The sequence below is a fragment of the Oncorhynchus gorbuscha genome, linkage group LG23 (genome assembly GCF_021184085.1).
Source record: "Oncorhynchus gorbuscha isolate QuinsamMale2020 ecotype Even-year linkage group LG23, OgorEven_v1.0, whole genome shotgun sequence".
Taxonomy (NCBI): Eukaryota; Metazoa; Chordata; class Actinopteri; order Salmoniformes; family Salmonidae; genus Oncorhynchus; species Oncorhynchus gorbuscha.
The window spans coordinates 66,294,600-66,317,744 of NC_060195.1; the positions used below are offsets into that span (position 1 = coordinate 66,294,600).

Consider the following 23,145-nt stretch of genomic DNA (forward strand, 5'->3'; position numbering starts at 1 on the left):
CTCTGACACCGCCTATTATATAGGTCCTGGATGGCAGGAAGCTTGGCCCCAGTGATGTTCTGGGCTGTTCGCCATACCCTCTGTAGCACCTTACGGTCAGATGCCATACCAAGCAGTGATGCAACCGGTCAGGATGCTCTCAATGGTGCAGCTGTAGAACCTTTTGAGGATCTGGGGACCCATGCCAAATCTTTTCAGTCTCCTGAGGGGAAAAGGGTTGTGTCGTGCCCTCTTCACGACTGTTTTGGTATTTTTGGATCATGCTAGTTCATTGGTGGATGTGGACACCAAGGAACTTGAAACTCTCGACCCACTCCACTACAGCCCCGTCGATGTTGAGCAAGGCATGTTCGGCCCGCCTTTTCCTGTAGTCCACAATCAGCTCCTTTGTCTTGCTCATATTGAGAGAGGGCCTATAGGCCGTCTCATCGTTGTCGGTGATCAGGCCTACCAGTGTTGTGTCGTCAGCAAACATAATGATGGTGTTGGTGTCGTGTTTGGCCACACAGTCGTGGATGAACAGGGAATACAGGAGGGGACTAAGTACACACCCCTGAGGGGCCCCAGTGTTAAGGATCAGCGTGGCTGACGTGTTGTTTTCCTACTCTTACCACCTGGTGGCGGCCCGTCAGGAAGTCCAGGATCCAGTTGCAGAGGGAGGTGTTTAGTCCAAGAGTCCTTTGCTTAGTAATGAGCTTCATGGGCACTATGGTGTTGAATGCTGAGCTGTAGTCAACAAACAGCACTCACATAGGTGTTCCTTTTGTCCAGGTGAGAAGGGGCGGTGTGGAGTGTGATTGAGATTGCGTCATCTGTGGATCTGTTGGGGCAGTATGTGAATTGGAGTGGGTCTAGGCTGTCCGGGAGGATGCTGTTGATGTGAGCCATGACCAGCCTTTCAAAGCACTTCATGGCTACAGACGTGAGTGCCACGGGGCGGTAATCATTTAGGCAGGTTACATTCGATTCCTTGGGCACAGGGACTATGGTGGTCTGCTTGAAACATGTACACACACACCTATATCATGCGGTTTGGTACACGGCAAAGAATGAGTTTCTGACCATTTCAATTTTTTGGGAAGTGATGGAACAATGCTTGAAAGTGTTGATTGTTTGAAATATCTGGGTTTGAGGATAGATTTTGAATTATTTTTTGAACAGCATATAGATTATATATTTTTTAAAACAACGAACTATAAGCCTGGGTTACAATACAGAGTTGTTTTACTGTATCCATTAGAAAGACCATAGTAAACTTTTACACCTGCATTGTTTGCTGTTTGGGGTTTTAGGCTGGGTTTCTGTACAGCACTTTGAGATATCAGCTGATGTACGAAGGGCTATATAAATACATTTGATTTGATTTGATTTTAAACCATCTGCTGCTTCCTATTCTAGACTATAGTGACATCTTTCAATTCACAACCAAGACCTTACTTTGAGAATTCGATGTCATAATCTTTGCAGATTCATTCTTATATGCTATTATAAGACATCATTGCACAATGTCAATCACTAAACGGACTGTCACTCCCAAACAGAAGACAACTGCATTAGAACCCATTTCTTTTTAAATGGATCAACTTAAAACATGTTTTGTCGTGTTGTGTATATTTATTAAAAGGAACACCTAATTGACAAAATCATTTACCTATAGAAATCAGGACATTTACAATCACACATTGAATTAAAGAAAGGCCTTTTAAGATCAAACTGTTTTTTTAACTAATAGAAACATCACCATGTGATGACATTTGTAAATATCTACAGGTACACTACCGGTCAAAAGTTTAAAAACCTACTCATCCAAGGGTTTTTCTTTATTTTTACTATTTTCTAAATTGTAGAATAATAGTGAAGACTCAAAAATATGAAATAACACATATGGAATCATGTAGTAACCAAAAACAAAGTGTTAAACAAATCTAAATATATTTTACATTTGAGTTTCTTTAAAGTAGCCACCCTTTGCGTGAATCAGGCCTTCATGGTCGATTCGCTGCAAAGAAACCACTACTAAAGGACACCAATAATAAGAAACACGAGCAATGGACATTAGCCAAGTGGACATTTTTCCTTTGGTCTGATGAGCCCAAATGTAAGATTTTTGGTTCCAACCGCCGTGTCTTTGTGAGACGCAGAGTAGGTGAAGGGTTGATCTCAGCATGTGTGGTTCCCACCGTGAAGCATGGAGGAGGTGTGATGGTGCTTTGCATGTGATACTGTTGGTGATTTTAGAATTCAAGGCACATTTAACCAGCATGGCTAGCACAGCGATACGCCATCCCATCTGGTTTGAGCTTAGTGGGACTATCATTTGTTTTTCAACAGGACAATGACCCAACACACCTCCAGGCTGTGTAAGGGCTATTTGACCAAGAAGGAGAGTGATGGAGATCTGCATTAGATGACCTGGACTCCACAATCACCCAACAACTCAATTGAGATGAGTTGGACCGCGGAGCGAAGAAAAAGCAGCCAACAATTGCTCAGCATATGTGGGAACTCCTTCAAGACTGTTGGAAAAGCATTCCAGGTGAAGCTGGTTGAGAGAATGCCAAGAGTGTGCAAAGCTGTCATCAAGGCAATGGGTAGCTCCTTTGATGAATCTCAAATATATTTGTATTTCTTTAACATATGTGTTAATCATAAGTTTGAAATACAATGTAGAAAATAGTAAATAAAGAAACCCTTGAATGAGTAGGTGTCCAAACTTTTGACTGGTACTGTACATATTACCTCGACTAACCTGTACCCCTGCAAATTGACATGGTACCGAAACAACCCGTATATAGCCTTGTTATTGTTATTTTATAGTGTTATAGATTTTATTTAGATAATATTTAGTATATATTTTCTTAACTCTTATTTTTCTTATAACTGCCTTGTTGGTTAAGGGCTTGTAAGTAAGCATTTCACGGTTGGATTTGGCGCATGTGACAAATAAAATGAGATTTCATTGTTATTAGACAGTAGTTGCCACATTCTTCTTCTTACTAAGTATTGTTCGTTTGTTTGTTGTTTTCATCTGGACACTCTTGAAAACCGGATGGTGCATCTCAAGAGATTTCATCCTGAAAAATGTCTAATAAAACATACAAACGTGTACCCAGCTACAAACGTGTGCCCATGTCCCTCAGTCTCACCTCATCGTAAAGCTTGATGTCCATTCTGCACGGGTCAGACGACCATAGATGGACAGAGCTGACACAGCTGATTGGCTGGGTCTCCTGAACAGTGAACCGCCCACTGCAGGGTCCCCCGTTCTCATTGGCTGATGGGTGGGGCAAGCTCTTGCTCCATTGGTGGTCTTCGTTGAGCAGGTACAGGGTTTCCCGGGTGGCCAGCACTGTCAGAGGGGTCACACGGTCTTCTGGCAGAGAGAACAAATAGAACACACAGAAAATGCGCATTAAACCCAATTTAAAATGAATCCTCCATCCTTCTGATGTTTAAACCCCCCCCCCCCCCCCCCTGTACAAATGATAACCATATACTTGCATCTAAATAGTTTGACTTATATTGTATTTATCTAACCGGGCTTGACAAGGTACAAATCTGTCGTTCTGCCCCTGAACAGGCAGTTAACCCACTGTTCCTAGGCCGTCATTGAAAATAAGAATTTGTTCTTAACTGACTTGCCTAGTTAAATAAAGGTAAAATAAAAAAATGGCACGTCTCAAAGTGTTTTACCGTCTGGTTAACAGACACAGGGAGAGCCATATCAGTGGGATGTCGGTACTGTGGTGAGATAAGACAAAGAGCTCTCATCTCCCAGGCACTCCCACTGGGAAACAGCTGCCTCTCTCTCCCCCTCTCCATCTCCTCCTCTCGGTGTTGATCTACTCCATTAAACCAAGAAGGAACTGTCCAGCTTTGATCAGTCGACAATCAATCACCAGGGGTATAGGGTGATAAATAAGTCCTGCAACACTGGAGTCCTGCAACACTGGAGTCCTGCAACACTGGAGTCCTGCAACACTGGAGTCCTGCAACACTGGATCTGACTCAACTTTATTTTTATATTTACCAGGTAGGCCAGTTGAGAACAAGTTCTGATTTACAACTGCGACCTGGCCAAGATAAAGCAAATTGGTGTGACAAAAACAACACAGAGTTACACATGGGATAAACAATCGTACAGTCAATAACACAATGGAAAAATCTGTATACAGTGTGTGCAAATGAAGTAAGGAGGTAAGGCAATAAATAGGCCAATAGTGGCGAAGTAATGTTTAAACCCAGTTTAAAACCCTTCTATTCCTCCATCCTCCTGATGTTTAAACCCAGTTTAAAACCCTTCTATTCCTCCATCCTCCTGATGTTTAAACCCAGTTTAAAACCCTTCTATTCCTCCATCCTCCTGATGTTTAAACCCAGTTTAAAACCCATATATTCCTCTAACCTCCTGGTGTTTAAACCCAGTTTAAAACGAATCCTCCATCCTTCTGATGTTTAAACCCAGTTTAAAACTCATCAGCAGAGGCAGGTCAGTGCATGTTACAATTACAGTAGTTAACATTCTTTTCACCTGCACAGCCCATAGCCTGCAGCCATGCTTGGCTACAGATGCAAAGTCTGCAGCCACAGGCTGGGAGAGACACACAGATACACTCAATTACAGAGAGAAACATTAAATATAAACAAAAATATAAACGCAAAATGAAAACAATTTCAACGATTTTACTGAGTTACAGTTCATAGAAGGGAATCAGTCAATTAATATAATTCATTAGGCCCTGATCTATGGATTTCACATGACTGAAATGTGGGCCTGGGAGGGCATAGGCCCACCCACTGGGGAGCCAGGCCCGCCCACTGGGGAGCCAGGCCCACCCACTGGGGAGCCAGGACCGCCCACTGGGGAGCCAGGACCGCCCACTGGGGGCTTTATTACAGACATAAATACTCCTCAGTTTCATCAGCTGTACAGGTGGCTGGTCTCAGACAATCCCCAGGTGAAGAAGCCAGATGTGGAGGTCCTGGTGTAGCGTGGTTACACGTGGTCTGCGGTTGTGAGGCCGGTTAGACGTACTGCCAAATTCTCTAAAACGACGTTGGAGGCAGTTTATGGTGCAAAAATTAACATTCAATTCTCCTGCAACAGCTCTGGTGGCCATTCCTGCAGCCAGCATGCCAATTGCACGCTCCCTCAAAACACGAGACATCTGTGGCACATTTTTAGAAGTGGCCTTTAATTGTCCCCAGCACAAGTTGTACATGTGTAATGTGCATGCTACTTCTTAGGGCTAGGCGTCCCGTTAGCTGGACAACTTCCAGTGAAACTGGAGGGCGCGCAATTCAAATAAATAAATCAAACAAATTATGGATATTAAACATTTAGGTACATACAAGTGTCTTATATTGGTTGAAAGCATAAATTCTTGTTAATCTAACTGCACTGTCCAATTTACAGTAGCCATTACAGTGAAAGCATGCCAAGGGATTGTTTGAGGAAGGCTCCCCACATCAAAATATTTTTCCACCGGCACAGGTTTCATAAATTCACAAACAGCGATTAAAATATTCACTTACTTCTTGAAAATCTTCCTCTGATTTGTCATCCAAAGGGTCCCAGCTATAACATGTAGTGTCGTTTTGTTAGATAAAATCCTTCTTTATATCCCAAAAGGTCTGTTTAGTTGACGCCATCGATTTGAGTAATCCACTCATTCAACATGCAGAGAAAGGAATCCAAAAATCTCAAAATGCGTTTCTATCAACTCCTCAGACACCCTAAAATATAATCAAACTATAATATTTCTTACGGAAAGAAGTATGTTCTATAGGAAACCGATTTTAGCAGGTGCGACTCGTCTTCATGGCGCCCGCAAACACAAATTTCCAAGACTGTGTCCCTGTACTAAAACTGATATTTCTTATTCGATTTGGAAGTTACAAGCCTGAAACCTTGAACATAGACTGCTGACACCATGTGGAAGCCATAGGAATTGCATCCTGGGAGCTGGAACTGAGTATGCCCTTATACTTGCCATCGTAAGAGCATAATCTATCAAAAACCAAAATTCTGGTTGGTTTTTCTTTGTATTTTCTCCTACCATATCTATTATGTTATATTCTCCTACATTATCTTAACATTTCTACAAACTTCAAAGTATTTTCTTTCCAATGGTACCAATTATATACATATCCTGGCTTCAGGGCCTCAGCAACAGGCAGTTTACTTTGAGCATGTCATTCAGGCGGAAATTAAGAAAAATATGTGTGTCTATATACACACACACACACCTAATGTACCTTGATGTAGAAAGGACAGGAGGTAGAAGAACTGTAGCTGGCCATCCTCCACATCAGTCTGCATGTCTTCACACACAAGGGGCCTGGGGAGACACAGAGGAAAGGCTTACATAAGAGACAACCAGGTTAATATTCACAACGTCACATTGTACATCAGGCACATACACCACATCAGACTCTGAATCTAAGTGCTTTTGAGACGGGGCAGATCTCAAAAGTGTGGAGATATGTCTATTTTTCCTGATTCATATCTGTATCACAGACACAAAGAAGACTTCTATGGTTTCAAAATGGCCTCCTGGGTGAGTTTGTTTTCGAAAGTAAGCAGATAGAGGTAACACCAATTCTGTGTAGTATTTTGTGGTTTCTAAGTCTCTTGTTGACTTTAAAGTGACCATGTGTTAATAGTTATTCCAACTATACCCATGATAGTGTGATTATAAAAGCTACACAGAAATGGTATGATAAACAATTAAACAGTCCTGAGTCATCCTACGGTCCTGTTCAAACAGTGAGTCTGTTCCCTGAGTAGCTGTGGTTTTCAGCTACACAAAAAAAGGGCAGTATAATAACTAACTGAGCCATTAATTATCTCAGTGAATGTACAGCGTGTTCCATCATTACCACAGAAACAAGGGAAGGGTGTATGGTAAATCCATATACTAAAAATGGTTTCCTTTCCCATCTGCTAGTCCTCACTTTCCAGCCCTTTCAGGTGAGCAAGGATACAAGAAAATCATAGGGGAGGAAGCCACTTCACAGAATTGGGATAAACCCTCTAAGGACCAAGATCATAGGGGAGGAAGCCACTTCATGGTATTGGGATGAAGCCCCTAAGGACATGGCTCTGCAGGATCAGCTCTCTAGTTAAAAGGTAATGCATCGTTAGCTCTTTCTTAGTATCTTGAGGCCAACACATGTAAGACATTAGTATGTGGTTTAGCCACTAATTTAGAGCCCAATTTCGACAATGTGGAGGTTTAGTAACACCAGACAGAAGTTACCACAGCCTTGTCAGTGTCATCGTGGGGGTAAGAGACAGATGGGCCTATGGCTTGGCTCAATACCATCGAGTGGAGATGGTGAGGATATGACAACATATCCAGGACACATGCAAGTCATTCATGGCAATTATAACATAAATCTGGGCAGTTCGTACCAGAGATGATGCTGTGGGTTGAGCCTGGTGGTGGAGATAGACTTAAGCTTGCTGTCTGACTTGGTAGCCAACTCACGCACCACTCCTGAGGGAGAGAGAGAGTGGAGCAAGGGGAAAAAGAATAGGAGATACAAATTCAGTTTAGTGATGAGTCCCTATCAATGGTTCTCTCAACTCGATTTAAAGTGATACTTTGAGATTTTAGTAATGAAGTCAGATGATCTCCTGGATACTATTTTTATGTCTCTGCATGCAGTTTGAAGGAAGTTGCTAACTAGCGTTAGCACAATGACTGGAAGTAGCATGCTAGCAGATATCCATAGACTTCCAGTCATTGCGCTAACGTTACTTAGCATATGCTCTTGAAACTAACTTCCTTCATACTGGACACAGAGACATAAAAATGGTATAGACAAGTTCATCTGACTCTGGAGAAGTTGCCAAAAATCCAAATATCCCTTTAAATAGAGTTAATAGAGTTAATTCATGTTTTATGGTTTTTCCATGCAGTGTATTGGAACATCAGCACAATTAATTTCAATGAACTGGGACGATAAATATGTTGATTGATTGATTAAAAGTTCAATCAGAGCTTACACAGACAGAACACCTCACTTCGAACTCTACACTGTATGTAACCGTATGTAACCTACTGGAAATCACACAGGACACAGGCTGGGTTTACACCTGCAGTCCAATTCTGATGTTTTTTTCCACTAATTGGTATTTTGACCAATCGGATCAGCTCTGAAAATGATCTGCTGTGATTGGTCAAAAGAACAATTGTGCAGCCATCTTCATCGACCTGACCAAGGCTTTCGACTCTGTCAATCACCGTATTCTTATCGGCAGACTCAACAGCCTTGGTTTCTCTAATGACTGCCTCGCCTGGTTCACTAACTACTTCTCAGATAGAGTTCAGTGTGTCAAATCTGATGGCCTGTTGTCCGGACCTCTGGCAGTCTCTATGGAGGTACCACAGGGTTCAACTCTGGGGCCGACTCTTTTCTCTGTATACATCAATGATGTTGCTCTTGCTGCAGGTGATTATTTGATCCACCTCTACGCAGATGACACCATTCTGAATACTTCTGGCCCTTCTTTGGATCCTCCAGACGAGCTCCAACGCCATACAACACTCCTTCCGTGGCCTCCAACTGCTCTTAAATACTAGTAAAACTAAATGCATGCTCCTCAACCGATCGCTGCCCACACCCGCCTGCCCGATTAGCATCACTACTCTGACTTAGAATATGTGGACAACTACAAATACCTAGGTGTCTGGTTAGACTGTAAACTCTACTTCCAGACTCGCATTAAGCATCTCCAATCCAAAGTTAAATTAAATTTTTTAAATTTTACCTTTATTTTACTAGGCAAGTCAGTTAAGAACAAATTCTTATTTTCAATGACGGCCTAGGAACAGTGGGTTAACTGCCTGTTCAGGGGCAGAACGACAGATTTGTACCTTGTCAGCTCGGGGATTTGAACTTGCAACCTTTCCGATACTAGTCCAACGCTCTAACCACTAGCCAACCCTGCCGCCCCAATCACAAATCTAGAATTGGCTTCCTATTTCGCAAAAAAAGCATCCTTCACTCATGCTGCCAAACATACCCTCGTAAAACTGACTATCCTACCGATCCTTGACTTCGGCGATGTCATTTACAAAGTAGCCTCCAACACTCTACTCAGCAAACTGGATGCAGTCTATCACAGTGCCATCTGTTGTCACCAATGCCCCATATACTACCCTCCACTGCAACCTGTATGCTCTCGTTGGCTAGTCCTCGTTACATATTTGTCGACAAACCCAATGGCTCCTGGTCATCTATAAGTATTTGCTAGGTAAAGCTCCGCCTTATCTCAGCTCACTGGTAGCACATGCTCCAGCAGGTATATTTCACTGGTCCTCCCCAAAGCCAACACCTACTTCGGCTACCTTTCGTTCCAGTTCTCTGCTACCAATGACTGGAGCAAATTGCAATAATCACTAAAGTTGGAGATATATCTCCGTCACTAATTTTAAGTGTCAACTGTCAGAGCAGCTTACCGATCTCTGCAGCTGTACACAGTCCATCTGTAAATACCCCATCCAACCAACTACCTACCTCATCCCCATATTTGTTTTTTTCTGCTCTTTTCCACACCAGTATTTCTACTTGCACATCCTCATCTGCACATATCACTCCAGTGTAAATTGCTAAATTGTAATTACTTTGCCACTATGGCCTATTTATTGCTTTACCACCTTACTTCATTTGCACACACTGTATAGACTTTTCTATTGTGTAATTGACTGTACGTTTGTTTATCCCATGTGTAACTCTGCGTTGTTTTTGTCACACTACTTTGCTTTGTCTTGGCCTAGTCGCAGTTGTAAATGAGAACTTGTTCTCAACTGGCCTACCTGTTTAAATAAAGGTTAAATATAAATAAATAAATAAACACAGCCAGAGAGTAAGAGAGTCACACCCAAGCAGATCGGATGAGGACTAGGGACAATTCGGGTTGCAAAGGGAGGATATCTTACTGGAAACTTGTAAAGAATGTTGGTATCTTTCAAGGATTTTATGTACTCTATCACAATACATCTAGTGGTCCTTTTGGGTACTTCAGATTTGACAGGTGTCTAATCATCACTGGCCCTCTGTGTGGCCTTGTCACATGTAAAATATATGAACTCATTTAATAAGATGATTTTCACAATAATAATTGAATGACAAAGCTGAAAATATGATCTTAAATGTAACCATAAACTTAGTGAATACCATTGTTTAATATGAGGATTTCAGCATGAAATATATTTTACAGTGGGGCAAAAAGTATTTAGTCAGCCACCAATTGTGCAAGTTCTCCCACTTAAAAAGATGAGGCCTGTAATTTTCATCATAGGTACACTTCAACTATGACAGAGAAAATGAGAAAAAAATGCATGAATTTATTTGCAAATTATGGTGGAAAATAAGTATTTGGTGACCTACAAACAAGCAAGATTTCTGGCTCTCACAGACGTGTAATTTCTTCTTTAAGAGGCTCCTCTGTCCTCCACTCGTTAGCTGTATTAATGGCACCTGTTTGAACTTGTTATCAGTATAAAAGACACCTGTCCACAACCTCAAACAGTCACATTCCAAACTCCACTATGGCCAAGACCAAAGAGCTGTCAAAGGACACCAGAAACAAAATTGTAGACCTGCACCAGGCTGGGAAGACTGAATCTGCAATAGGTAAGCAGCTTGGTTTGAAGAAATCAACTGCGGGGGCAATTATTAGGAAAAGGAAGACATACAAGACCACTGATAATCTCCCTCGATCTGGGGCTCCACGCAAGATCTCACCCCGTGGGGTCAAAATGATCACAAGAACGGTGATCAAATATCCAAGAACCACACGGGGGGACCTAATGAACCTGGGACCTGCAGAGAGCTGGGACCAAAGTAACACAGCCTACCATCAGTAACACACTACGCCGCCAGGAACTCAAATCCTGCAGTGCCAGACGTGTCCCCCTGCTTAAGCCAGTACATGTCCAGGCCCATCTGAAGTTTGTTAGAGAGCATTTGGATGATCCAGAAGAAGATTGGGAGAATGTCATATGGTCAGATGAAACCAAAATATAACCTTTTGGTAAAAACTCAACTTGTCATGTTTGGAGGACAAAGAATGCTGAGTTGCACCCAAAGAACACCATACCTACTGTGAAGCATGGGGGTGGAAACATCATGCTTTGGGGCTGTTTTTAATGGAAAGAATGAATGGGGCCATGTATCGTGAGATTTTGAGTGAAAACCTCCTTCCATCAGCAAGGGCATTGAAGATGAAACGTGGCTGGGTCATTCAGCATGACAATGATCCCAAACACACAGCCCGGGCAACGAAGGAGTGGCTTCGTAAGAAGCATTTCAAGGTCCTGGAGTGACCTAGCCAGTCTCCAGATCTCAACCCCATAGAAAATCTTTGGAGGGAGTTGAAAGTCCGTATTGCCCAGCAACAGCACCAAAACATCACTGCTCTAGAGGAGATCTGCATGGAGGAATGGGCCAAAATACCAGCAACAGTGTGTGAAAACCTTGTAAAGACTTACAGAAAACATTTGACCTCTGTCATTGCCAACAAAGGGTATATAACAAAGTATTGAGATAAACTTTTGTTATTGACCAAATACTTATTTTCCACCATAATTTGCAAATAAATTCATTAAAAATCCTACAATGTGATTTTCTGGATTTTTTTCTCCTCATTTTGTCTGTCATAGTTGAAGTGTACCTATGATGAAAATTACAGGCCTCTCATCTTTTTAAGTGGGAGAACTTGCACAATTGGTGGCTGACTAAATACTTTTTGCCCCACTGTATATATTATTTGACATTTTTTACACACTTATTTGACTATGTATTTGTTGCCAATGTCTCAGCATCAAACTGGTGGCAGCTGTGAAAAAAGTAAATAGTTGGAAGAGTTGTAGAGTTAACTGAAAATAATGGCATTGTTGATTACATGCTTTTTTCATTAATTAGGCTATTTTCTCTTGAACCATATAGTCTACCAGAAAGTGTTCTTTTATATAAAAAATGAATAATATACATGATTTAAAAAAAGAAGCATTTATTCAAGTATAAATTACCAAGGTTACGATAGATTGCCATAGATTCTGTTAAATTACCATAATTACTGAAGATTCCGTTAACTTTGGTAAGCTACCGGTAGCTTTGCAGCCCTAGGAACAATAGACAGAGCTAATGTTAGACTATTACAGTCTGTGGTGGGTTAATACTAGAAAGCTGACAGGTCTCTGATTTCAGATCTAGAATTAAATCTCCATGGCAGCAGGTGAAAAACACAGGTTGGAAAAGGTACAGTAGCACAATGTGCTAGGTCACTCTAACAGCGACAAAATACTTCCCTGTGGGGTGGTAGCAATAGGGGAACACAGGGCCAAAGTTAAAAAGGTGGAATTGAAAGGGAAGTTGAGTTTAAAAGGGAGACACACTGAAAAGAGTGAAACAACAAATATGAAGAAAAACAGAGTAGGAACACCCTGCCCCTATCCATGTCCAAGTTCAACAACAACAGGGACGAGAAATAAAGACATTGCGTGGCACCAGTGGCCTATTCTGGCACCCAATGCCTGTATAAGATCCAACCTCAATTCTTTTGCCATTGTTTCTTTCCCTTTCTTCCCGGGGGAAACTGATCTGCCACACTACCGTTCCAGACCAGGACGAACATCTAAAGTGAAGCCTACGGGACGAAGCGTGGTGCTGGATTAAAAAGGACAACCATTAAAGGGACGGTATTGTTGTCCCTCTTTGAGCTCCCCTTTAACCGCTTATCTTCTGGTGGGTTCTAGTGAACCAATAGGAGACCACACACACACCTCTATTCAGGACATTATTCAAGGTGAAGCAATGCAGAGATTTAGCCTCTAAACTCAATAACACTAAATTCCTTTTGGAGCAGAGGACAAGGTGGAGCTTGCAGGACAGGGCAGGACAAGGTGGGACAGGACAGAACAAGGTGGGACAGGGCAGGACAAGGTGGGACAGGGCAGGACAAGGTGGGACAGGGCAGGACAAGGTGGGACAGGGAAGGACAAGGTGGGACAGGGCAGGGCAAGGTGGGACAGGGCAGGGCAAGGTGGGACAGGACAGGACAAGGTGGGACAGGGCAGGACAAGGTGGGACAGGACAGGACAAGGTGGGACAGGACAGGACAAGGTGGGACAGGGCAGGACAAGGTGGGACAGGACAGGGCAAGTTCGGGCCTATTTTGTTTTATTATCCTAGAGAAAAACATTTTGTGAGCAACACCAACTTCTGCCATCTTTAAGCTGCACGTGCGGGAGTCAAGAATGTCGCCCTTTTTAGTCTAAACATACCCTCCTGACGGTGTACACAGAGTGTACAAAACATTAGGAACACCTGATCTTTCCATGACATAGACTGACCAGGTGAATCCAGGAGAAAGCTATGATCCCTTACTGATGTCACTTGTTAAATCCACTTCAAAATCAGTGTAGATGAAGGGGAGGAGACAGGTTAAAGAAGGCTTGAGACATGGATTGTGTCTGTGTGCCATTCAGAGGGTGAACGGGCGAGACAAAAGATTGAAGTGTCTTTGAACAGGGTATGGTAGTAGGTGCCTGGAGGACCGGTTTGAGTGTGTCAAGAACTGCAACGTTGTCGGGTTTTTCACGCTTAACGGACATCCAGCCAACTTGACACAACTCTGGGAAGCATTGAAGTCAAAATGGCCCAGCATCCCTGTGGAACGCTTTCAACACCTTGTAGAATCCATGCCCCGATGAATTGAGGCTGTTCTGAGGGCAAAAGGAGGTGCAACTCACAATTAGGAAGGTGATCCTAATGCTTTGTGCACTCTGTGTATGTATGTGTTGCGTGATTTAGTGGACCACCGTCACCATGACGAGAGGACAAACAAGTACAGGGCTCGGTCGCTTGCCCATGGCGACAGGCCTGGCTGAAAGAGCATAGAGCTGTAAAAGGAGAGCGGATCTGTGTCGGCGTCTGGGATCTGTCCTGGCGAATAACGTTAGTCTCCCTCCTGCCGGTTCAAACACAGGACCCTCTCCACTAGGTTAACCACTTCCAACCTTCCCAAATACTCTTGCTTATTTTCACAAGGAATAGTTGGTCCCTCAGCATCCTTCCGGGCGAAACCGAACACTCTCGGCCCTGTCGGAACAGCAGACCACAGGGAAGGGAGAGCGCGGGAGTGGGAGCAGTACGGCCGGGATACGCAGAATCTGAATGGATTTCCAAGGAAAACAGGGCAGAGTTTAGCCCAGGTCTGAGGCAGTGGGAAGTGACACTGTGTTGGTATTGCAAGGGTATCTGACAGGGTTAAACTTGAGATATGACATCTGCTTATATCATCCATCTCCTAACAAGAGAAGACACTGAGTTTACTATGCAGTTAAAGGGACTCTTCACCCAAATATCACTCAAGATGCTAATTGCTGCTGTTGATAAGTAAACAAATCATAAAATGTTGATTATGTTGCCTGGTATCCATAGATGAGGTCCGTTTGTAATTTGAGAGCACTACCCCTTAACTTGATAGTTAGTGAAGGAGACAGGAACAGTTTTCCGTTACCTTTCAGGAATGCAGTGTCTGGATCCAACCCACACAACCAAACCAAAACACTCCTTCCATGACCATTTACGAGCATTGCAAACCTCACCAAACTACTTACCAGACAGACCACATATTTTTACCCACTGTAGGTCTGTACGGGGCAATAAGGGCATTTAAATTAGCAAAAGCCGAGACATTGTTCAGACAAGTCTTTGATTGACATGGTGACCTGTACTGACTCCTCCGGAATATCAAGTTCAGACTTGTCCAGACTTCTTCCTCATTTCAATAAAACATTTTCAAACCCAGTGAGCAGTGGACAGATCTGTCCCTATTAGCTTCTTCTCCTTTGGGTAGTAAAACCATATCCGAGTTTCCTCACAGTCCCAGACCCTTTCCTTCTCCATGTTTGTAGCCCTCACCAAGCCAGGTGTGATATCTGTTCTGGGAATGCCAGCCCTGTCTGAAAACTGCTTTTGTTATAGTAAAGGTGTCCTTTGGTTCTTTCCCTGAGACAAATATTGTAACAGCTGTTATGGGGGCAATATCAGAGCTCTGGACCGAGTTTTCAGGCACATAATATATAGTTCCAGTTTCATCAAGGGGAGCAAGAGCAGGGCAGAATAGGAGTGAAGGCCGGAGATGAAGGATGGTGCCAAAGCCTCATACCAACGAGAGGAGCACTGAGAAGGCACCTAGTTATTTAGCCCCCCCCTGTGTTTCTCCCACCCCCCCCTCTCCCTCTGCCAACTGGACAGGACCAGCCATGTTGTCTGTCTGTAACACATACCTCAGAACCAGGCTCAACTCTCCTGTTCCTCCTCCTCCTTCCTCAGGAACACAATAGAGGATATTTTAAGACGTATAGGAGATGATCCAACTGGCAGGCTATAGCAGAGCCCTGTGACAGCCTCTCTCTATGGGGCCGTTCAGCTTTGCAATACAGAGTCCAAGCCCAGAATTGGACTGGCCTAGCCGGCTATGTGGTCCCAGTGACTGAAAAGCTGGACCCGTCCTCAGTCGTTGAGAGGAAGGAGAAAAATCATCTTTGACGAATTCAGACAAGGACATAACCTCAGAAACAATTATTCCAACAGGCCTCACAGTACAAGAAAAAGTACCACCTCTAGGGAACCTAGAGCATAGACTTGGAAGAGAAGAGAACTCTAATGAGGTCTATTATGCTCTAGGATTTACAATGGATCTACACAACATAGACTCACTTCGAAAATATGACCCCTTTCGAGGCAAGAAATTAATCTTCGATTCTAGACCCTCACATACAGAGGAAATTCCAAATAAAAATCTGAGGCCATCTGGACTGTACCAGATTAGCTAAAGAGTTGATCTGGAAAACAGTCAAATAATGACTGGATCTGAGTGATTATTGATACGACTGAATGAAAACATGGAGTCCCCACAGATAAGACAGGACAGACTCAGGTCCACAGAGCCTTAGCTGAAGACCGTTTGGCCATGGTGCTTCCCCTTGCTACCAAAGGGACTCCATTAAAAGAGTGCTCTAGTGAAGTAGTGAGGAGTAGTTGTGAGAGTCAGAGAGGGGAGTGTTGATCTAATAAAACTCAGCTTTCCTCTCTCTCTGCTTCTGGTCTTGCCTTGCTGACAGGCTAGGCAGGGTGTAGTCACTGTGAGCAGAGGAGCATGTGATTAACATACTGAGAGGGACGAGAGAGAGAGAGAGAGAGAGAGAGAGAGAGCGGGAAAGAGAGAGAGAAAGAAAAGGCGAGACGGATGGAGAGAGCGAGACAGAGGGAGAGAGAGCAACAGAGAGGGACATATTGTCCTAAGAGCGAGTACGCTCCACTCTAATATCCCCAGGAGGAAGGCCCTTAATTCATGAGATACAGATGCATGCAACACATGTGCTGTGTGTGTGTGTGTGTGTGTGTGTGTGTGTGTGTGTGTGTGTGTGTGTGTGTGTGTGTGTGTGTGTGTGTGTGTGTGTGTGTGTGTGTGTGTGTGTGTGTGTGTGTGTGTGTGTGTGTGTGTGGCTGCGTCTTGCCTGTGAAGAGGCTGAAGAAGCGTTTGCAACGCACGCTGTCCCGTACTAGCAGGGTGTAGGCCACAGGCCCGTCCTCAAACTCCATGTGGATACTCTGGGAGCCCAGTCCCACCTCCAGGTAACTCAGTTCTGTGATTCCACGGCTTTCCCTCTTCTGCAGCCAATCACAAGGCTGCCCTCTGCCAGGAAGAGAACAATGAAGACGGGAAAGTGTGAAAGAAATATTATTATTATTTTAAATGCATGTATCCCAGCCTGTTACCTTTGTTTCCTTGAGTCTACTCACCTTTAAGGTGTATATGTTTTTGTTTGAGCATTGTTTGTTTCTGCAATTTGTCAGACACCCACAGACAACCAAGTCACAGATTGCACCTTTAAAAAGCAGTGAAAGGTCATCATAAGAATATCACACTGTTGCGCAACCAAACTTGGCCGTTACACAACTTCCAGGGAGTGCTCAGGATAGCAGGGGTGTGGCCTTCTGGGGTCAGAATCCCAGTAACTTTATAGGGACCGTCGCAGCATGAGACTCAGGCTTGTCCAACACCGTACTACTCACACTCCTGGGAGGAAGCGGAGGCAAGCCAACATGCTTTTGATGAGGACAAAAAAAAAGCCATTGATACAGGGCTTACAAAGTCCTTGATATAGTGTTTGCACTATATCAGAGGGAACGTGGAGCCACTGATATAGGACATGGGAGCAGTGGCTGGGGAGATGTGTAGGGCCATCTCAAAGACCAGGGCTGTAATGGGTTTGAAGATGTGGCCCAGAAAGTCTGTTAGTATTGGGATGTGGTGGGTTACATAAAGCTGTGGTGATCCTATAGTGTTGGTCTGCTTCCTACCACACCTGTTGCTGCTGTCCCCATACATGTAATATATAGCTTTATAGAATAAACTGTAGTCTACAGACCAAATGCCTCTACAGACAATACCTTCATGACAGGCACAACCATTTCTGTGACCACAGAATAGGTACTTGAATGTTTATTTTTATTCCAGCCTTCTCTTGTGTGATGCTCTTCAGTGTGACAGGTCAGGTGGTTAACTTACTCCATGTCGGATGTCACTTCCAGGAAGTAGATGCGTTGGTCAGACACCACCAGGAACGAGGGGAACTCCACCGGATCACCAAACTTCACGGTCGACACCTACAACAAAGATAAGATGTACACACGTTAAAGATTCCACACGTTAAAGATTCCACAACACTTAAGTGCTGCAAATGACTTTCCCTGAGGAAAATGATGACTGCATTCAGAGCTCTTCTTAAACAGACTGTATAAGAACAGATCAGTTCCTGTTTAAAAAAACACCTAGAGTAAGGTCTAGCAACAAAGTCACATCAATCTTCATTGAATACTGTGTAGGCCCAAAAATAAAACAGCTGAGCTGTTGAAAGAGAAAGAGAGCCAGAGGGGAGAGAAGCACGAGTGACAAGATAAATAAACATCAGATGAATGAGCATGTTATGAGCTGGATCTCCTGTCTCCTGCTGGGGTTGCTTGTGTCCTCTTGGCTCCTCGTCCAGGTGTCCTGAGCAGTAAACCAATACCCCTCCGCTCCACAGGGCTCCCAGCATGCATTACACATGGAGGAGCTCATCCAAGGTCATGGTGTGGTGGGTGGGGATGAAGAGAGAGGGTGGGGGGTGCAGGACAGCGAGAGAACAGCTGGGGGCAAAAAAAGCAGCCAGGAGCAGATCACAAGAGCTGGAGTCGACCGGTTTTGGCTGGGTTAGCAGTTCATGGAACTTCTGAGCAGAACTGGATTCAGCCACGTCACTGAACTGTTAACCATTGTCAGAACATTGGTTCTGCTAACCTTGAGAAAGGAGTGGAGCTCCTCTTCCTCTTCAAACACCTCCACATCTAGGAAGAGCTTCAGCCGATGGTCTACCGCCTCATAGTCCTCTGAGAGAAGGTCCAACTGGCCTACAGACACACAGGTCAGAATGGTGTTAGGGTAACATTTATAACCAACACACTGGGACAGCAGTTAGCTTATCATAAGCAACACACAGGGACAGCAGTTAACCTATCATAACCAACACACAGGGACAGCAGTTAGCTTATCATAACCAACATACAGGGACAGCAGTTAGCTTATCATAAGCAACTCACAGGGACAGCAGTTAGCTTATCATAAGCAACTCACAGGGACAGCAGTTAGCTTATCATAAGCAACACACAGGGACAGCAGTTAGCTTATCATAAGCAACACACAGGGACAGCAGTTAGCTTATCATAAGCAACACACAGGGACAGCAGTTAGCTTATCATAAGCAACACACAGGGACAGCAGTTAGCTTATCATAAGCAACACACAGGGACAGCAGTTGGCTTATCATAAGCAACACACAGGGACAGCAGTTGGCTTATCATAAGCAACACACAGGGACAGCAGTTGGCTTATCATAAGCAACACACAGGGACAGCAGTTAGCTTATCATAAGCAACACACAGGGACAGCAGTTGGCTTATCATAAGCAACACACAGGGACAGCAGTTAGCTTATCATAAGCAACACACAGGGACAGCCGTTAGGTTATCATAACCAACACACAGAAGGGCAGTTAGGTTAGCATAACCAACACACACAGGGAAAGCTGTTAGCTTAGCATAACCGACACAAAAGGAAAAGCAGTTAGCTTAGCATAACGAACACACAGGGACAGCAATTAGCTAAGCAAAACCGACACAAAAGGAAAAGCAGTTAGCTTAGCATAACCAACACACAGGGAAAGCTGTTAGCTTAGCATAACTGACACAAAAGGAAAATCAGTTAGCTTAGCATAACCAACACACAGGGACAGCAATTAGCTAAGCATAACCGACACAAAAGGTAAAGCAGTTAGCTTAGCATAACCAACACAGACACACAGCACTAGTTTACAAACAGTACAGTTAGTATGCAACAGCTAACAGACCCAATAACATTTTGGCTATGTAGTCTCCCTACTTCCCCTTTTAAACAAATATATTTTCCAATTATTACCTTGTCAGATCACACGAAAAACTGATAAAAGGGATGGGTGTCTCACAATTGAACATATAGATTTAACCCACCCTCCCACTAAATCTAAACTGTCTCTAAACTGTAGTTTATGGAGCATTATGCTGTCGCTGTGTAGTTAATCTAACCTGGCATAGGGCTGCTGGTCCATTTAGTGCAAGGTGACACTCATCAACCCCAGAGACAATAGATAGTAACTAACTGCCAGGAAACTGGCATATTGACTTTGTGGCCATCATTCACTAGGCCTCTCTGAATCTGGTCCAATGCTACATATATCACTGAGCGGAAGTGTCTATAGCTAAAACAAGAGTATTCAAATGTTGCATTTACACCTGAGTCTTTCCACTCAGTTCATCTCAACGCGTCTAACATTCCCTTTTTGATGAGCGATATTCAGATCAATGTGTCCCAAATACATGGAAATCAGATCAGAGTTGTTTTTCATCTATATGTAGTAAACTGGTGTTAGACTAAACAACAAGGATTCCATGTTGTTAGTCATTCAGCATCTCTGGCAGCTACAGTATAGGGAAATATAGGGAATAGTATAGGGAAATATAAAGGTCTATTATACTGTGTATATACAGCATTTTTATACCCCTTCTCCATTCCATTGTCTTCTCTGTGGAGGCTAAAGCATTCCTTCCTCTCCCATCAGTTCTAATAGTAACGGTCTTACTAAACCATATGAGATGTTACTGTAAGACCCACAGACAGAGACCCAAGGGGCCAGCCTGGAAGACTGTCACCAACGTCAAATAACCTCCTATGGATTGTTGTGTTACACTCCTTCTTGAAAAATCTAAATATGCATTTCCTCCTTGTCTCCTATAACTGGGGCCCTGTGTTTTGGACTATCATCTCACATGACCTGGATTTGAACCTTTATTTTAAACCTTTTCCCGAAATGTGAATTACACCAAAAATGAAAGCAATTGTCTTGAGGATGGTGCTGGACCGACTAACATAAAACATTTAAAAAAGGGGGCCATTTGATGAAAAATCTTTAAATAAAAAGGTTCAAATCCAGGTCATGTGATCACTTCTATTTCATGATCATATCCATTTTATGACTTCATCTGATGGCTGATAAAAACCAAAGGTCCCAATCAAACAATGTTATTTTGTTCATGCCTTTCCCCATGACAATACACAGATGTTATATCTTAGCAATACCATTGGTTATTGCAGAAGTATTCAACATTATATATTAGGACTACAAAATGATGTCTATGCAAAGGGAAGAGGACGCAACTTTCTCCAGGACCCACCTGGACTGGCTTGTTCTGCATGCTGATCCTGGGGTCCAGGTGAGGTAGCACTAACAGAATAGCTGCAGCTCCCTGCTATACCTCCTTTACTCTGGCCCTCTGTACTGTAGAAGCTGGTAGGTTGGGACAGGCTCCGGTCACAGCTCTGGTCCTCCCAGGTCTCCCCCAGGGAGAAGGAGCTTCCCTTGGCTGAGAAGAAGGAGGTGGGGTCCTCCATGGAGATGGTGGTCTGGATAGTGTCCTGGGTTGAGGCCTTCATGGCAGGGCTGCCGAAGTGGCTGGCCCTGGCAGAGGAAGGACCTTCCATGGTGGGGTCCTAAAAACAGAGGGAGGGGGATATGGGAGATTTGACACTACGGCAGGTCCTGAAAGCTGATTGGGAATACTTGGTCTAGGGTAATCAAACTGAGTGGGTATACTTGGTCTAGGGTAATCAAACTGAGTGGGAATACTTGGTCTAGGGTAATCAAACTGGGGTACGCGCAATGCCGTCAGGGGTACGCCAAATAAAAATGTGATTCACATTTTAAAACAGTCCATTTAGATTTTTCAATGGGGCTATACATTTGGGTGAGTTCCCCCCCTCGCCTAAGTAGCCTCGTTTCACTGCCAAAATGTTTTACGATCTCATGTTCAGCGAGACAACACATTGTCAAATACAGGTAGCCTAGTCAAATAATTAACATCCAATCACATTAACGGTTACTCTCTCACGGGAATTCCACTAACGGTCCGTATGTAGCCAAAACGTAGCTGCTGCTCATTCCGTTTGCTGCTGGTGGTTAATGGTTACAAAAAGTAATGCCCGCGTCCATAGAGACGGCTACTACCAGCAGTACTCCACCTGTCGACGACAAGTTGTTCTGCTTCCACGAGCACATCCAATGCTAGCATCAGTAATTCTACATTTGTTGTTAGCCCAGCTAGCATGGACACTGTCAGTTGTGAATCTGATGCAGCTACTGCCCCCTTACTCGGGAAAGCACCAAACAGACAGGGACGTTGGACCATCAAAGAGGCGCAAATATGATGAACTTTCCTCAGCCACAGTGTGTTATATGTGCAAAAGTACTATCTCACAACTCGATGAAACCTTCACTTTTGCGCAGGCATTTAGAAACAGAACATGCCTATTTGAAAAATAAGCCACAGGAGTTTGAGCGAGAATTAGGACGTATGATTCGTAAAAGCAACAAATACCATTAATAAGAAGGGGCTAGAAGTGTCTTATATGGTGAGCTACCGAGTGGCTAGGACAGGCAAGCCCCATACTATTGTGGACGACTGAATTCTTCCTGCTGCAACGGATATTGCTGGGACAATGCTGGGGGAAAGGCCCCCCAAAAAACTATACAGACAATGTCTTCATAAACAACACGTGGCAGGAGATGTTTTGAAACAATTACTGCTTCGCAAACAAGCCAGTGAATTATATGAGTTACAGCTGGATGAGTCAACAGACGTGGCGGGCCTGGCACAGCTCCGCCGACCTGTTACGTTTATGGGGGGTCAATTAAGGAAGACATCCTCTTCTGCAAACCACTGGAAACCAGGACAGGATATTTTTTTAAGTACTGGACAGCTTTGTGACATCAAATGGACTTTGGTGGTCAAGATGTGTTGGTATCTGTACGGATGGCGCAAAAGCCATGACAGGGTGACATAGTGGAGTGGTAATGCGCATACAAGCAGTTATTTCCGATGCTACTTGGGTACACTGCAGCTTCCGATGCTACTTGGGTACACTGCAGCATCCACCGAGAGGCTCTTGCTGCCAAGGGAATGCCTGACAGCTTGAAAGACATTTTGTACACTACAGTGAAAATGGTTACCTTTGTTAAAGCAAGGCCCCTGAACTTTCGTGTATTTTCTGCATTATGCAATGATATGGGCAGTGACCTTGTACCGCTTCTACAACATAGATACAAGTGTGCTGGTTATCAAGGGGCAAGGTATTGACACAGTTTTTTTATTGAGAGATGAGCTTAAAGTTCTTTATTGACCATAATTTTCACTTGTCTGACTGCTTGCATGATGACGAATTTCTCACACGACTGCCCTATCTAGGGGATGTTTTTTCTTGCACGAATGATCTGAATCTGGGATTACAGGGACTCTCCGCAACTATATTCAATGTGCGGGACAGAATTGTGGCTATGATTAAGAAGTTGGAGCTCTGTCTGCATTAACAAGGACAACACACAGGTCTTTCCATCATTGTATGGTTTTTTGTGTGCAAATGAACTCAAGCTTACGGACAATGTCAAATTTGATGCAGCGAAGAACCTAAGCAAGTTGGGTGCGCAATAATGC

At 43.7% G+C, this 23,145-nt stretch overlaps 1 protein-coding gene across 5 annotated transcripts in view; it reads right to left on the minus strand.

Annotated features, from left to right (window-relative positions):
* The window catches only part of LOC124010935 (serine/threonine-protein kinase 11-interacting protein-like), a 54,222-nt gene that overhangs the window by 2,286 nt on the left and 28,791 nt on the right, over window positions 1-23,145 (minus strand). For 4 of the 5 annotated variants that reach the window (XM_046323761.1, XM_046323760.1, XM_046323763.1 and 1 more), the window contains 7 exons: window positions 20,833-21,148; window positions 18,368-18,477; window positions 17,597-17,694; window positions 16,542-16,720; window positions 7,418-7,502; window positions 6,250-6,341; window positions 3,147-3,373 (listed from right to left, as the gene is read on the minus strand). In XM_046323761.1, the coding sequence (XP_046179717.1) occupies window positions 3,147-3,373; window positions 6,250-6,341; window positions 7,418-7,502; window positions 16,542-16,720; window positions 17,597-17,694; window positions 18,368-18,477; window positions 20,833-21,148 (1,107 nt within the window). The remainder of the gene's footprint in view (window positions 1-3,146; window positions 3,374-6,249; window positions 6,342-7,417; window positions 7,503-16,541; window positions 16,721-17,596; window positions 17,695-18,367; window positions 18,478-20,832; window positions 21,149-23,145) is intronic. The other variant, XM_046323764.1, reaches the window with a different exon arrangement.